The sequence below is a fragment of the Impatiens glandulifera genome, chromosome 3, assembly GCF_907164915.1.
Source record: "Impatiens glandulifera chromosome 3, dImpGla2.1, whole genome shotgun sequence".
NCBI classification, from domain to species: domain Eukaryota; kingdom Viridiplantae; phylum Streptophyta; class Magnoliopsida; order Ericales; family Balsaminaceae; genus Impatiens; species Impatiens glandulifera.
In genome coordinates, this window is record NC_061864.1 from 27051128 (window position 1) to 27069123 (window position 17996).

The following is a 17996-nucleotide window of genomic DNA, read 5'->3' on the forward strand; positions in this document are numbered from 1 at the left end:
TTACAATTTGAACTTAGTATTGTGCAAGAGAGGTACATGCTTCTCTGTGATAGTTAAAGCGTTATTTACCTAGAGAAAATTCAACGTTTTATTCTAGATCTAAACACATTGATGTAAGGTATCATTGGATACGAAATGCGTTAGATAAAAAGCTGTTGATTTTAGAGAATGTGCATACAAAATATAATGACGCTGATATGACGACTAAGACATTACCGCAAAAAAATCAAATTTTGTTGTACAACCACCAGTTTGACAGCATCCTTCTCATAGTTATGACGGGGAGTTCGTTAGATTTTTTGTTTAGACTCTCAACTATAGAAAAAATCTCAATAGTTGTTCAAGTTCCCTTTAATTCATTAAAGGTACTATCGTATTTTAAAGGGTTATATTGTAGTCTTAACTCTAATAACTCTAGTATTTAAAAAAGCGACAATAAAAAGGAAAAACAATATGTAAAAAATAAAAGGGAGGCAGATAGAGAAAAAATTATAACCTATAGTTTGACAGTATTCATTAAATTGGTCATTAGAGATTCAAAAACAGTCCGATTGAGTTGAGATTTTGTCGAGAGATTGGGAACTCATTCCTCAATATTTTCAACTGCCGGATCAATGTTTGGAAGTCTCAAAATTTGATTTTTTGTGGCTTAATATTTCTGCTCAGTTTGAGTTTTATTTGACTCGTCTAGGACCAAAATGTTTTGTATCTTTTTGGTTATGCTCTTTTATCTTTTTGCGTTATTAAAGGTTGTTATACCTTAATTGTATACCTAACATCTGATTATAGTAAAGCTTGATTTAAACGTAATGTCCCGTTGTTTTACTCATTGAGTAGGTTTTTCACCTAAAATATCTTGTGTTTATTGTGTCATTTACATCCTTTTTTATTTGTGTTTTATTTATTCCTAAGTTTTCAATCAAGTAGGAAATCAAATATACGTTTTTCCAATAACGATTTCCACCAAGAATCCTCAAGCCAATATGTTAAAATTCAAAATTTTGTATCAACATCTTAACAAATATCTTGGGTAGATCAAACCCTTTTAGTAAGTAAATTTGTTCCATTTCAACATCATTGGGTCTCAAAATGGGCATTATTGCGCATATGCACTATTCTAGCTAGAATTGTCGGAAAAAAAATAAAATCTTCATTGAAATCATTTCTCTTACTTTTCCATTGATGTATCGATAATGAGATAAGATCCATGAATGTGCAACATCTAGCTATGAAGCATCCAACAATGAAAACTAATTGTTCATCTCTCCATGCATTCATGGGTAGGGTTTAATTTTCCGTTTATCTTATCTCTTTTTTCATTATTAATTTTGAAATGAAAAAAATTTGTAAGGAAATTCATTGACTAACACAAAAATCATACTAACTCTATAAATATTTTGACATCACCATATATAAGTTCCCAAGAACTTCAAACAACAACCTTGAAAATAAACACAAGTTGGTTGTGCACGCACAAATGCGTTATCAATAAAAAAAAATAATGGATTTATTGAACTATCCCAAGTCCTAAAGAGATTAGATCATCAACAACAACAAATAGGTGATGACAAATTGCCTTATGTTTTTGCAACCCGAATTGATGCCCCAAAATTTACTAGGCTAGATTCTTTATTTCTTGTTATGATTTGGCTCAAACCTTCCACGGCAAAGATGAACATTGTTGAATGGTGAGTGAATGTCAATATTTTGTATATTACTTTATATAGTGTAATATTTTAATGCTTCACGAAGGGGTTTCGAGAGTTTTTTTTGAAGAATTTTGATCCAATTTTAGCATACGTCCACCTGTTTCGATTATGGAGTGCAATAAATGTAATCAACTAATAGTTATATATCTTGGTTTTTTCTATATATGGTTGGACTAGTTAATATATTGAAAATCTCTAAATTAGTGGCTAGATTAGTGAATCTTAATATTATAGTCTTATATATATAATTTACATTTTAGAATGAACATGATAACAAAGTATTCATTTATTAACCATCAACGATAAAACCAACATTTAACTTTGAGTTATGATTTTCTTTTGCATTCTCATGCCCTTTGGCAAATATGTACGACATTTGAGCTTTGTAATTCTTTTATCCTTAATTCATATAATTAACAAACGACAATTCTTATCGATATGAGATTTATGAGAAGACCTTTATCCTTGATAGTGGATAGACAGAAATATCAATTTAATTTGTTTGGCAAGACACCTTTTGACCTTCCAATTAAGTTATTCTGATGGCCACTACAGACATCATGACTGCAACACTTATATATATATAAGCAAAACTTCATGTATATATATATATATTGAAGGTGTTAATTACATAAACAAGATAAAGATCATATTATCCAAATTCCCGAAGGAGGAAATCATGAACACCAACATTCAGCTTCCTTTCTCATTATTTCTTCTATTCTTATGTGTTTCTCATTTTCCGTGCTTCGACGCTGCCCCACTCGGAAGTAAGCCATTCAATTCATTTACTTTCGTTTGATAAAATTGAAAATTTGGAGTGCTTCGATAAATTTTCAAATGTTAGAGTTGTATTTTGTAATCTTTCATTATATTATAATTATTAAGATCTGACTAATTGAATATCATTAGGAACAAGAAATCTAGTGCAACATCAAATTCAGGGTTATAATAATCAAGGATTAGAGAAAATATACAAGGTATTTGATTCATTGATTCATTGATCCATCCCCCTCATCTTGAATAATTTTTTTTTTCAAGTTATTATATGAGAATTAAAAAAAGTATGTTTTTTAGTTACCATCTTCATCAATATCGGAAGAGATTCGAACTGAAGAAGGCGACAAGATGAAGCCGAAAACTGGCATGAGGATTAATATCGAGCTTCATGATTACCCGGGCATAGGGGCTAACAATCGTCACACGCCGAATAAGCCCTGAGAGAAGGATCAAAACTGAATTCTATCAGCCAAATAATTTTGATTTGAGGACAGGCTTCTTAATTAGTTATTATAAACTAATTAAGAGTGATTATATAGTTTGTTATTAAAATTTTCTATTAATGAGATGAATATTGGAGACTAATTGCTCAATGCAGCCAAATTGTACTTCAAACAATGTATAACTACATAGATTTACTTGGAATAAAGAAAGCTTTGTTATATATTATCGAAAAAAATCTTTGGTTCGTGTGAGTATATATATTAGGTGTGGAAATACTATTCAAATAATCGATTAATCGTCAAAATCGAACTTATTTGTTACTGATCTTAACCGATGTGTATTCATAAATATTAGATGAATTTTGATACGAACCGATTAAACTTAGATTATTTTTAATCTAACTAATTATTCAATTATATGTATTGTTATGAAAGAATTGAGTATAAAAGACAATCTTTTTTAAATTTTAAGTGTAGGAGATGTTCAACATATTTTACATACATCAAATAATAAAAAGTATAACATATGTATTGAACTTTATAAATGATTTATAATTAGGTTAATAACATTATATTTAATTATCTAATTGTTATATATACTTGAAAATAAAAACTTATAACGATAAATTAGACTACTTCATGTATAAACTTGAGAAATATTACTAATTTTTGTTTATTTTGTAGAGAAATGTATAAAAGTATATGAATCCAACTTATAGTTGATCCGTTCAAACGTTTGAATTTAGAGTCGGTCATGAATATTGTATTTGATATTACCGAATTACTTTCTATACATATTTCGTTAAAAATCGAAACCGAACTGCGAACCAACTTAGATTTATATAATAAACCTCATTTGCGTGTTCGGTTGGTTTAAATCGGATGAACTCATATTTAGGTGAATATTTAACTTGAAAAAAATTAATAGACATTGACATTCTCCGCACCTTACAGCCAATGAATGTGGAAAACTTATTTATTTTGTGAAGAACCTAATACTCATTAACAATTCTTTATTTGAGTTCCTCAAAGTAATATTTAAATTTAGATTGATTTCACTTGCTTTAATTGTATAGGTTTGCATTATTTGAAAAATATCTTTGATTTTTTATTTGAATGATATATAATGAAACACACAAAGTAGAAGACGTGGCTAATTTGTAGCCAGCCGTCACATTGAAGTTTAAAACTCTCTCTCACACACACACTAAAGATTTCAAGACCCATGTCCTTTGTCGGTATTCTATCTAAACAAAATCCAACCCCCATTATCCTCATCAAATCCACACCCTTAAATCAAACCATCCTACGGTCCTCATTACACAAAAATCCCACAAACCATATCCAACCCCCAAACATAAGTGTAATTACCCACACTCCACCACTCACTCTCTCACTTCTCCATGGCTTCCCTTTCACTAAAGACCTTCATCGGCCTCCGTCAGGCTTCGCCGGAGACTCATCCCTCAGCTACTCTTTTAAAACCCACATCAGTCCAACCTCCATCTCATTCCCGCCGGTTCCGTGTTCTCGCCGGAAAATTTAGCCCTAAAGTAGCCGGCAGGAACCTCCGTGTCGCCGTCATTGGAGGAGGACCTGCCGGAGGATGCGCCGCCGAGACATTGGCCAAGGGTGGAATTGAAACATTCTTAATTGAACGGAAGATGGATAATAGCAAACCGTGTGGCGGCGCTATTCCTCTTTGTATGGTCGGAGAATTTGACTTGCCGTTGGACATTATCGATCGAAGGGTCACCAAAATGAAGATGATTTCACCATCTAATGTGGCTGTATGTTTTTTACTTACCATTTAATACATAAAAAATTAGATCTTGATTGAAATGGGTTATTTTTATCTAATAGGTGGACATTGGGAGAACCCTAAAGCCCCATGAATACATAGGAATGGTACGGCGTGAAGTACTTGACATGTACTTAAGAGAACGCGCTGCCGCCTCCGGCGCCGCCGTAATTAACGGTCTTTTCCTAAAAATGGACATACCCAAAGAAGCTAACGCACCATACGTCCTCCACTACACCGCCTACGATTCCAAGACCGGCGGTGCCGGCGAAAAGAAGACTCTTGAAGTCGACGCTGTTATCGGAGCAGACGGAGCAAATTCCCGCGTCGCCAAAGCAATCGGCGCCGGCGATTACGAATACGCAATCGCCTTCCAAGAGAGAATCAAAATCCCAGATGAAAAAATGAAATACTACGAAGATCTCGCCGAAATGTACGTCGGAGAAGATGTTTCCCCTGATTTCTACGGCTGGGTGTTTCCAAAATGCGACCATGTTGCAGTCGGCACAGGTACCGTGACCCATAAACCAGACATAAAGAAATTCCAGGTCGCGACTCGACTCCGTGCCCGTGACAAGATCCTCGGTGGGAAGATTATCAGGGTCGAGGCTCATCCGATCCCGGAACACCCACGTCCGAAAAGGGTATCTGGTCGTGTGACATTGATCGGAGATGCTGCAGGGTATGTTACTAAATGTTCTGGCGAAGGGATCTATTTTGCGGCGAAGAGTGGGCGGATGTGCGCGGAGGCGATCGTTGAGGGATCGGAGAATGGGAAAAGGATGGTGAATGAGGAAGATTTGAGGAACTATTTGCAGAAATGGGATAAGACTTATTGGCCAACTTATAAGGTATTGGATATATTGCAGAAAGTGTTTTACAGGTCTAATCCGGCGAGAGAGGCGTTTGTAGAGATGTGTGCGGATGAGTATGTGCAGAAGATGACTTTTGATAGTTATTTGTACAAGACGGTGGCGCCGGGGAATCCGATTGAGGATTTGAAATTGGCTGTGAATACTATTGGTTGTCTGGTTAGGGCTAATGCTTTGAGGAAAGAGATGGATAAGCTTAGTGTGTAATTTCAGTCATTTTTCTAATTTATAATTCTCTATATATTATGTTTATTTGGGAGATTTACTTTTGGATTTATAATTGTTATTATGTAAATTTGGAAGAGCTTCAAGAGGCTTTTGCTTAGAGTTTGCAAGTTTATAATTTGTGTTGCAACTCTTATCCAATAATAATTTCTTTAGTATAAAAAAAAATATTTTGGTAAATGAAGGAAAATGATGAAATAGAATTGCCATTAGATTTGGAGCTCATATGTACTTGAAAAAATAAAGGATATAATGAAACTATAAGTAGGAGAATTTTAAGATATATATTTAGAAATAAATTACAATTTATATTAATATATAATTATATATATATATATATATGTGAATAATTTAATTTAAAATTATTATTATTGAAGTTAAAACTATATTTTCTATAATTTAATATATATATTAAATTGATCAATGATAACATAAATTTGAACAAAATTATATATATTTTAATGAATCAATAAATGTTTGCTATTGATTTTTCAAACCTGTTTAATTCTTCCCTATTATAAATTTCAATTTATAATTCTCTACTAATGTCTTTAAATTTTTAAATAAATTTTAAGGTAGAATAAAAACAAATTTCAAGTATTCTAAATAAAATTAAAATACAAAATAAAGAAGATAAAATTATATATATATATATATATATATATATATATATATATATATATATATATTATAGTTCAAATAATTGTAATAACTATCTTATTTCACACTAAAATTACTTATTTTGTTATGCACTAAAAATATTTTAAGTTTGTAGTATTTTAAGTTAAAATTAGAGTTATTATCTTTACGTTTAAGAAATTTTGTGAATTCAAAATTTTATTATTTTGATGCTGGTTTAAGACCATATAAACTTTTTAGGAGATTATAAACTTTTTCCTTGCTCAATTCTAAATCCTTGAGATGGAGACATGTAAATATTTTCTTTAAATCAATAATATAAGAAAGCATTATTGATGTCAACCATTTATTAGTAGCAACTAATGAAAATAAAATTCTAATTATCATTGTTTTTGCAATTAGCAAAACTATCAATGTAATCAATTCATTCCTTTTGATGATATCTCTTAAGTTTTAACCATTAATCTTGCTTTCAACTTGTCAAGTGATTCATCTTTATTAAGTTTGATTTTAAAAATTGATGGACAATCAACTGGTTTTACTTTTTATTAGAAAATTAATCACAATCAAAGTGTTGTTTATCATAAGACATCTAGTTCAATTTTTTGTATGAACATACTGTTTTGTTTTAGAAGAAATTAAAAAGTTTTGAGAGTATAATGATTTGAAAATGTTCATTATATATAATCCTTAGTCCAAGTTGGTTTTCTTTTAATTATTTAATTTCTCCTAACATTAATTTGTTCACTATGTGAATATCATAAACAAAAATTTAAAATTTAAGGTCAAAATTAAGTGAAGAAATAGTCAAGGGGCCAAGTTGAAAGAACCAAAGAAGTTGGAGGATTCGCTTGGACTTTAGGCTTGAGTTGAGCTTGGGTCGACCGATGGTCAACATGAAGGCCCATATATATTAAAATGGTCGAAACTCTTAATTCATTTTCAAAACAAAACTCACCGATCAATCACTTTACGAATTACCTTTCCATGATCATTAAATATTAATTAAACAATAAGAGATGTTGTTCTTGAGCCTAAACTTAAAAACAATACCTAAACAAGTTTTACTTTTAAGTTTTAATTCCTGTTTTAGTTTAGGATTTAGAATTTGAAGACAATGCAGTAAGTAAATCTAACTAGGTCCAGTAGTTAAATGATGTACCAAGCTCAATCAGGCAATCAAATACAATTACAAACTAAAGTAGGGAACATAAACAATTATGTATTAATGAACTGTTTGGATTAGGAATGTTAGGATTTGTATCTCCCAAATCCGACATGCTTGAAACAATCTGTAAAAACGCAAGAAAGAATAACACAAGAAGACACAGATTTATAGTGGTTCACTCAAATTGAGCTACGTCCATTTCAGCCGCTACCAGATTTCACTATAAAAAAGAAAAATGAATACAATGTTTTTGTCTCACACTTTATCTCTCTAGAATTATATTTGATTTCTGTAAACCCTTAATGATCACATATTTATAGAGTAAACATTCAGGTAATAAACCTAAATAACTGTTGGTCAGGCCCAACCCAAAACTAAATACAAACTCAATAAACTCTAATTAACAATGTAGAGTTTATTATAAGTTTATGCTACATAACTCAACAATCTCCCATTTAGAGACTAACTTCATCATCTCTCGATTGGTAGCGACTTTCCATCATGTGTCTTAACGAAGAAGACCAAATGAAGTTGCACACAACTTCAGTTTCTCATTTGTCATAGTTTTTGTCAACATACAGTTGAATTCTCACTCCTGTGAATCTTTTCAAGAGCTAATACTCCATCTTTTAAAGCTAACCGGATGAAATGATAACGAACCTGTATATGCTTCGTCCTGCCATGATAAACAGGATTCTTTGCCAAATGAATGGCACTATGACTGTCACATCGCAACACACTTCCCTCGTAGTCTTGACCCAATTCTCGCAAAAAATGTTGTAACCACATCATCTCCTTAGCAGCCTCTGTCACAGCAACATACTATGCCTCACAACTAGAAAGAGCAACAATCTTCTACAGTTTTAAAACTCAACTGATTGCAGTACCTCCCAGAGTATAAATGTACCTTGTTGTGCTCTTCCTACTATCAACATCACCACCATTGTCAACATCAACATATCCTTCTAAACCCATATTAGACTTTCGAAAACACAAAGCGAGACTCGTACTTCCTCTTAAGTATCGTAGTATCCACTTTACTGTTTCTCAATGTTGTCTACCCGGGTTGCTCATGAACCTACTAACAACTCCCACTGCATGTGCTATGTCTGGTCTTGTACAAAGCATCGCATACATAATACAACCAATGACAGAGGCATACAGAACAATGGCCATGTAATTTTTCTCCTCCTCTGTTGAATGCGACTGAACTTTAGATAGTCTGAAGTGACTAGCTAAGGGGGTAGTAACTGGTTTTTCATCATACAAGTTGAACCTGCTAAGAACTTTATTCACAAATTCTTCTTGTGAATGCTTGAGAACATCTTCATCCCTGAAAATTCTCATCCCAAGGATTTGTTTTACAGCACCCAAATCCTTCATTGCAAAATTTTTAGACAACTCTTTCTTGAGCTTGTTAATCTCATACAAACTCGCTCCAGCAATCAACATATCATTAACGTAGATGAGCAAAATAATGTACGATTTATCAAACCTCTTGATATAACAACAAATATCAGCTTCACACTTCAGAAAATTGTTACCTTTCATGAAACTATCGAACTTCTTATACCATTGCCTTAGAGCCTAATTAAAACCATACAGACTCTTCTAAAGCTTACACACAAACTCATCTTTTCCATTGCTTTCAAATCCTTCTGGTTGTCGCATATAAATCTCTTCATCTAAATCACCATGAAGAAAAACAGTTTTGACATTCATTTATTGAAGATGAAGGTCTTCTTTCACAACCAAACTCAAAATAGTTCTAATTGTCATCAATTTAACTATTGGAGAGAAGATCTCATTGTAGTCAATACCTTCTTTCTGTTGAAATCCTTTCACAACCAATCTTGCCTTGTATCTCATGGTTTTATCATGTTCTTCTTTAATCTTGAAGATCCATTTGTTGTGAAATGATTTCTTTCCCTTTGGTAGCTTAGTGAGCTCCTAAGTCTGATTCAACGTCAAAGAGTCCATCTCATCTTTCATCGTAAACTTCCACTTAACCAATTCATCAGATTGTATTGCTTCATCATAGCATTCAGGTTCACCTGTATCTGTCAACAATATATATTTCAGAGATGGAGACCACCTCTCGATTTGTTTTCGATTCCTTGATGATCTTCTCAACTGTATAATCGATGTTTACTGATTTGCCTTTGCGGCCACGTTCTCAATGATTTCATCTTCAACAACACACTGGTCTTCTTCGACAGTCGATATATATTCAGGTGAAAACTCTCTCAAATTGACCATACCAGTCTCTTTCAACTTGGAATCACCATCTGATGCCTTCCTAACACAATCTTTGTAAAAAAACCTGTTCATTGAAGATAATAATATTTTTGCTACGAATGATCTTCCAATTTTGATTATCCCAGAAACGATAACCAAACTCGATATCACCATAACCAATGAAAGAACATTTATTAGACTTTGCATAAAGTTTGCTTCTATCGCATTCATTAATATGAACATATGATAAACAACCAAACACTTTCAAATAAGAAAGGTTTACCTTTTTATTACTCCAGACTTCTTCAGGTATTCTCAATTCAAGAGGAACAAAGGGTCCCCTATTTATCAAGTAGGCAACAGTATTGATAGTTTCTGCCCAGAAGGTTTTAGGAAGCCCTACATGCAATCTCATGCTTCTAGCACGCTTGTTCAATGTTTGATTCATTCATTCAACTACTCTATTCTCTTGAGGCGTTCGGGTAACAGTTTTCACCATACTGATCCCATTCACAACACAATACTCTTTGAAATATGAATTGATATATTTACCTCCATTTTCGGATCTCAAGCACTTAACTTTCTGATTTGTTTCATTTTCAACCAAAGCCTTCCATTTCTTGAAAATAACAAATACTTCAGACTTGTGCTTCATAAAATATACCCATACATTTCTTGTCGAATCATCTATAAACGTCACGTAGTATTGTGATTCGTCAATAGAAGAAATAGGTGCAGGTCCCCACACATCAGTGTGTACCAACTCTAGCCTTTCTTTCTTGAGCTCCTTCCCAATCTTTAAGAAACTCACCCGTTTCTGTTTTCCAAGAATGTAGTTTTTACATAATAGATGTTCAACAGACTTCAGTTCTTAAATCTGTCCATTTTTTAAAAGAATTTTCATCCCTTTTTCGCTCATATGGCCCAACTTGCAATGCCACAACTCACTATTCTTTGAGTCATCAACTACAGTAACAACTATTTCTCTACAAGTTGAAGTCGTGTATAACGTTCCCGTTTTATGACCTCGAACAACAACTATTGCTCTTTTAGTCACCTTCCACGCACCATTTCCACAACTGAAATTGTGACCTTCTTCGTCAAGTTGTGTAACAGAAATCAGATTGCGCATTAAATCTGGAATGTGTCTCACCTTATTAATCTTCCAAACAAAACCATTTTCCATCTTCAATTTGATGTCACCCATGCCAACAATATTTAGTGGTTCACCATCAGCGAGATAAACTTTTCCACAGTTTCTGAAAGGATCGGTGGCACCAATAAAGACGGGGGTCTAACTATTGATGACAACTTTTATAACACGGTTTGATAGAAATCCTGTTTGAGATTTATATCACTTTCTATTCTTCACAAACCCTTGCAAACTCTTGAAGCGATTCAAGTGCGGAAACGTTTTCTTAGGTTTGAAGCTAAGAACCAGTTCTAAAAGAGAAAACGGAATGAAAAAGACACAGTAGGTTGTTATGGATATTCGGAGCAAACTCTCCTACATCACACATTCTTCCAACCACCGGAAGGATTCACTATACATTCTTTGAATCAAATACAGTTTTCTTTCTAGCTAATTGTTGAACAGAACAGACTCTATTCAACTTACAGAATGTTTAAGAATACCACTCAACTAGACAATATTTTGTTTCTATTTCTCTCTCTCTCTTGAATGTGATGTAAAAAATAGTAAGCAAGAAAGCAATTCGTAAGATGGTGTGTGTGATCAGCAGCTCGTCCGTTGTCCTTGAAGATCTTTAAATAGAAGACATGTACCAACGGTTGAATCTTTTGCATTGAAATGTGGCAAGCACCCATTGAAAAGCCTCCATAGTACACGAGTACAATAGACTCCGTGCACAAAGATCGTGGCCGTACCAATCTAGTAATGCGTCGGATATTCTTCTAGAATTGTCCTGCAAAGAACAAGTAGTGGAAAGAATATTTACTTACATGACATTCATTCATTTGATGTAACTGGCTGTCGTACTGTTTTGCACGTATTAGTGGAGCAGGAGTAGCGTACAACTAGTTGATCGTGGGTAGACGGATGCTGACTTCAATCAACTGTTGAAGCGAGACATTAGACGTGCTCCATTAGACTGTCAAGTATAAGGAAGTTAGACGCCCTACGTTTAATAGCTGGATCCATTAGACCACCAAGTCTAATGGAGTTAGACGGCATGTCTAACTACGAGATCCATTAGATCACCAAGTCTAATGGAGTTAAACGACACGTCTAACTACGTGTCACTTCAGACTAGTCTGAAGGATGTTAGGATTTGTATCTCCCAAATCTGACCAGCTTGAAACAATCTGTAAAAATGCAAGAAAGAAGAACACAAAAAGACACAGATTTATAATGGTTCACTCAAATTGAGCTACATCCACTTCAGCCACCACCAGATTTCACTATGAAGAAAAAGAAAAAATACAGAATTTTTGCCCCATACTTTATCTCTCTAGAATTCTGTCTTTTCAATGTAAATTCTTAATAATCACATATTTATAGGGTAAACATTCATTTAATAAACCTAAATAACTTTGGTCAGGCCCAAGCCCAAAACCAAAAAAGAAAACCCAATAAACTCTAATTAACAATGTAGAGTTTATTATAAGTGTAGGCTCCATAACTCAATAATCTCCCACTTGGAGACTAACTTCATCATCTCTTGATCGATAGTGGCTTTCCATTCGGTGTCTTAACGAAGAAGACCAACTGAAGTTGCACACAACTTAAGTTTCTCATTTGTCACAGCTTTCGTCAACATATCAACTGGATTCTCACTCCCGAGAATCTTCTCAAGAGCTAATACTCCATCTTCTAAAGTTGACCGAATAAAATGATAACAAACCTGTATATGCTTCGTCCTGCCATGATACACATGATTCTTTGCCAAATGAATGGCACTTTGACTGTCGCATCGCAACACACTTCCCTCGTAGTCTTGACCCAATTCTAGCAAAAATGGTTGTAACCACATCATCTCCTTAGTAGCCTCTCTCACAACAACATACTATGCCTCACAACTAGAAAGAGCAACAATCTTCTACAGTTTTGAAACTCAACTAATTGCAGTACCTCCCAGATTATAAATGTACCTTGTTGTGCTCTTCCTACTATCAACATCACCACCATTGTCAACATCAACATATCCTTCTAAACTCATATTAGACTTTCGAAAACACAAAGCGAGACCCGTACTTCCTCTTAAGTATCGTAGTATCCACTTTACTGTTTCCCAATGTTGTCTACCCGGGTTTCTCATGAACTTACTAACAACTCCCACTGCATGTGCTATGTCTGGTCTTGTACAAACCATCGCATACATAATACAACCAATGACAGAGGCATACAGAACAATGGCCATGTAATTTTTCTCCTCCTTTGTTGAATGCGACTGATCTTTAGATAGTCTGAAGTGACTAGCTAAGGGGGTAGTAACTGGTTTTGCATCATACAAGTTGAACCTGCTAAGAACTTTATTCACAAATTCTTCTTGTGAATGCTTGAGAACATCTTCATCCCTGAAAATTCTCATCCTAATGATTTGTTTAGCAGCATCCAAATCCTTCATTGCAAACTTTTCAAACAACTCTTTATTGAGCTTATTAATCTCATACAAACTTGCTCCAGCAATCAACATATCATCAACATAGAGGAGCAAAATAATGTACGATTTATCAAACCTCTTAATATAGAAACAATGATCAGCTTCACACCTTAGAAACTTGTTACTTTTCATGAAGCTATCAAACTTCTTGTACCATTTCCTTGGAGTCTGTTTCAAACCATACAGAATCTTCTTAAACTTACACACAAGCTCATCTTTTCCTTTGATTTTAAATCCTTCTGGTTGTAGCATGTAAATCTCTTCATCTAAATCACCATGAAGAAAAGCAGTTTTGACATCCATTTGTTGAAGATGAAGGTCTTCTTTCACAATCAAACTCAAAATAGTTCTGATTGTCATCAATTTAACTACTGGAGAGAATATCTCATTGTAGTCAATACCTTTTTTCTGTTAAAATCCTTTCACAACCAATCTTGTCTTGTACCTCATGGTTTTATCATGTTCTTCTTTAATCCTGAAGATCCATTTGTTGTGAAGTGTTTTCTTTCCCTTTGGTAGTTCAGTGAGATCCTAAGTCTGATTCAACATCAAAGATTCCATCTCATCTTTCATAGCAGACTCCCACTTAATCGATTCATCAGATTGTATTGCTTCCTCATAACATTCAGGTTCACCTCTATCTGTCAACAAGATATAGTTTAGAGATGGAAACCACCTCTCAACTGGTTTTCGATTCCTTGATGATCTTCTCAACTGTATAACCGGTGTTTGCTGATTTACCTCTAGGGCCACGTTCACAACGATTTCATCTTCAACAACACATTGTTTTTCTTCGACAATCGATATATATTCAGCTGAAAATTCTCTCAAATCGACTGTACCAGTATCTTCCAACTTGGAATCACCATCTGATGTCTTCCCAACAGAATCTTTGTAGAGAACCTTTTCATTGAAGATAACATTTCTTCTACGAATGATCTTCCGATTTTGATTATCCTAGAAACGATAACCAAACTCGATATCACCATAACCAATGAAAAAACATTTATTAGACTTTGGATCAAGCTTGCTCCTATCACATTCATTAATATGAACATATGATAAACAACCAAACACTTTCAAATAAGAAAGATTTACCTTTTTATTGCTTCAAGCTTCTTCAGGAATTCTGAATTCAAGAGGAACAGAGGGTCCCCTATTTATCAAATAGGCAGAAATATTAATAGCTTCTACCCATAAGGTTTTAGGCAGCCCTACAAGCAATCTCATGCTTCTAGTACGCTCGTTCAATGTTTGATTCATTCGTTTAGCTACTCAATTCTCTTGAGGCGTTCGGGGAACAGTCTTCACCATACTGATCTCATTCACATCACAATACTCTTTGAAATATGAATTGATATATTCACCTCCGTTGTCGGATCTCAAGCACTTAACTTTATGATTTGTTTCATTTTCAATCAAATCCTTCCATTTCTTGAAAATAACAAATACTTCAGACTTGTGTTTCATAAAATATACTCATACCTTTCTTGTTGAATCATCTATAAACGTCACGTAGTATTGTGATCCGCCAATAGAAGAAACAGGTGCAGGTCCCCACACATCAGTGTGTACCAACTCTAGCCTTTCTTTCTTGAGCTCCTTCCCAATCTTTAAAAAACTCACCCGTTTCTGTTTTCCAAGAATGCAGTTTTCATATAATTGATGTTCAACAGACTTCAGTTCTGGAATCTGTCCATTCTTCAAAAGAATTTTCATCCCTTTTTCACTCATATGGCCCAACCTGCAATGCCACAACTCACTGTTCTTCGAGTCATTAACTACAGCAACAACTGTTTCTCTGCAAGTTGAAGTCGTGTATAACGTTCCAGTTTTGTGACCTCGAGCAACAACAATTGCTCCTTTAGTCACCTTCCACGCACCATTTCCACAACTGAAATTGTGACCTTCTTCATCAAGTTGTGTAACAGAAATCAGATTGTACATTAAACCGGGAATGTGTCTCACCTTATTAATCTTCCAAACAGAACAATTTGCCATCTTCAATTTGATGTCACCAATATCCAGTGGCTCACCATCTGCGAGATAAACTTTCCCATAGTTTCTAGCCACATAATTCTCCATTAATTCTTTGTGAGCAGTGATATGGAAAGATGCTTATGTTTCCAAAACTCATGAATCTATCGGGGTATCAATAGAAAGAAGTAACGCATTAGTGACAATTTCTATAACAACGTTGGCTGCATCATTTTTATCATCACTGTTTCTCTTCGGTGCTTTGCAGTTCCTCTTTAAATGACCCTATTTACCACAATTCCAGCACTCAAATGTCCTCCCAGACTTGAACTGACTCCTCTTACTCCTTGACATAGATCTGTTCTTACCTCGGTTGAAATTTCTATCATTATCTCTACTCCTGTTTTCCACATTCAGAGCAGAACCTTTGAATGTTTCACCAGAATCAATTTTACAAACTTCTTCAGCAAGAATGCGATCTCTAACTTCAACAAATTTCAGTTTAGTATTTCTAACTAAATTATTAATTTCTGTCCTCATAGGTTCCCAACTATTTAGTAGAGATGCTAACAAAATCAGGGCACTAACTTCATCCCCAAAATCAATCTCAACAGATAGCAATTGATTCACAATTGTATTGAATTCATTCAAATGAGTAGTGACAGAAGTACCATCAACCATTCTTAAGTAAAAGAGTCTTTACATTAAGTGTACTTTACTGTTAGCAGATGGTTTCTCATACGTATCAGAAAGAGCTTTAATCAGACCCATGGTTGTCTTCTCCTTTGCTACATTGTAAGAAACCGTCTTGGCTAACGTCAATCGGACAACTCCCAAAACCTGTCTATTAAGGAGTTTCCATTCAGCTTTATCCATTTTCTCTGCTTTCTCACTTAAAGGAACATGAAGCTTCTTTCCATAGAGATAATCTTCAATATACATTCTCTAGAAGGCATAATCTGTCCCATCGAATCTTCCAATCTCGTGTCTTATACTGTTCTCACTTGTCATTGTTTTTAATGCTCAAATCTAGCCTAGCTGCTTTGATACCAATTGTTAGGATTTGTATCTCCCAAATCTGACTAGCTTGAAACAATCTATAAAAATGTAAGAAAGAAGAACACAAGAAGACACATATTTATAGTGGTTCACTCAAATTAAGCTACATCCACTTCAGCTACCACCAGATTTCACTATGAAGAAGAAGAAAGAATATAGAGTTTTTGTCTCACACTTTATCTCTCTAGAATTCTATCTTTTTAATGTAAACCCTTAATAATCACATATTTATATGGTAAACAGTTAGGTAATAAACCTAAATAACTTTGGTCAGGCCCAAGCCCAAAACCAAAAAAGAAAACCCAATAAACTCTAATTAACAATGTAGAGTTTATTATAAGTGTAAGCTCCATAACTCAACAAGGAATTGAGATTGCAAAGGTTAGGAGACATCACAAATCTCTAAAAGTACGTTATAGTAATAGAATAATTGATGTAGAATGTTTGTAATTGCTATGAAAGCTTTAGCTAGTTGAAGATCTTATGATGAGATGATCATGATGATGAAGGCAAAAATTATATGAAATAGTTGAGGAATCTTTTTCTCTCTTGTGGTAGTAGGTAGGCTTAAGAAGAAGAAATGGAGAACATAACACTTATAGAAGGAGAAGTAGCCACTTGCAGATGACCTCGTCGGAGAAGATGATCTGCTCGCCAAAGTTCATCCTTTCATATCTCTATTGATCTCGTTTTATCAAAGAGTGTCTCTCAAAAGTGATTATCTGTGGACAAGGGAGGCATCAGCTTGAAGAATTGTATCGAGTGGAATATGGCTCTCACCTTCAAGCATCTGTGGCCTTTGGAGTGCAATCAGGAGTCACTATGGATCAAATAGGTGCATACGAGGTTTATAAAATACGAAACTAGTATCTAGACCTGCAAAATTCATAAATGTATGAGCTGGTCTCTGAAAAAGATTCTTAAACTAAGAAGCGATATTGCAGATCTTTATGACATCCGGCTAGGGGACGGGAAAGACACTCTATTCTGGCACGACCCCTGGTTCAAAAACCAGCCTATCATCCTCAAGGAGGAGTTTCAAAATACCCGTAACAGAAGGGATTGCGCAGAAGCGAAAATTAGAGACATTAAAGACGAGAATTGGGACACACTCTTGAGAAGAAATCTAGAAAGACAGACGATAGTTGATCATATAAGTAACATACAATTACACGACAGACCGGATATTCATGAATGGAAAGTTGAGGACAATGGGAAGCTAGTATCGAAGAAAATATGGGAGGTAACCAGGAAAAAGCGCAGAAAATAGAATGGGCTCCTCTTGTATGGTCAACGAAGATTATCCATCGACACTAGTTCATCCTATGGCTCGCCTTCTGGGAAAGACTCGGCACTCGTGATCGTATCAGCAAGTATATGAGCATTCCGGACGCGAGTTGTCTTCTATGCAAAGGAAATGAAGAAACCATATATCACCTATTTGGGAGCTGTTGTATTGCTT

At 34.5% G+C, this 17996-nt stretch overlaps 2 protein-coding genes across 2 annotated transcripts; both read left to right on the forward strand.

Moving 5' to 3' along the window:
- Positions 1-2335: 2335 nt before the first annotated feature.
- LOC124933091 lies at positions 2336-3151 on the forward strand. Its single transcript, XM_047473819.1, has 3 exons — positions 2336-2479; positions 2622-2689; positions 2787-3151. The coding sequence occupies exons 1-3, from the start codon at positions 2389-2391 to the stop codon at positions 2928-2930; spliced, it is 303 nt and encodes a 100-aa protein (XP_047329775.1). The 5' UTR covers positions 2336-2388; the 3' UTR covers positions 2931-3151.
- Positions 3152-4295: 1144 nt separating this feature from the next.
- On the forward strand, positions 4296-5930 carry LOC124928898 (geranylgeranyl diphosphate reductase, chloroplastic). Its single transcript, XM_047469147.1, has 2 exons — positions 4296-4722; positions 4796-5930. Exons 1-2 carry the CDS (start codon positions 4336-4338, stop codon positions 5810-5812), a joined length of 1404 nt encoding a protein of 467 aa, XP_047325103.1. The 5' UTR covers positions 4296-4335; the 3' UTR covers positions 5813-5930.
- Positions 5931-17996: the final 12066 nt, after the last annotated feature.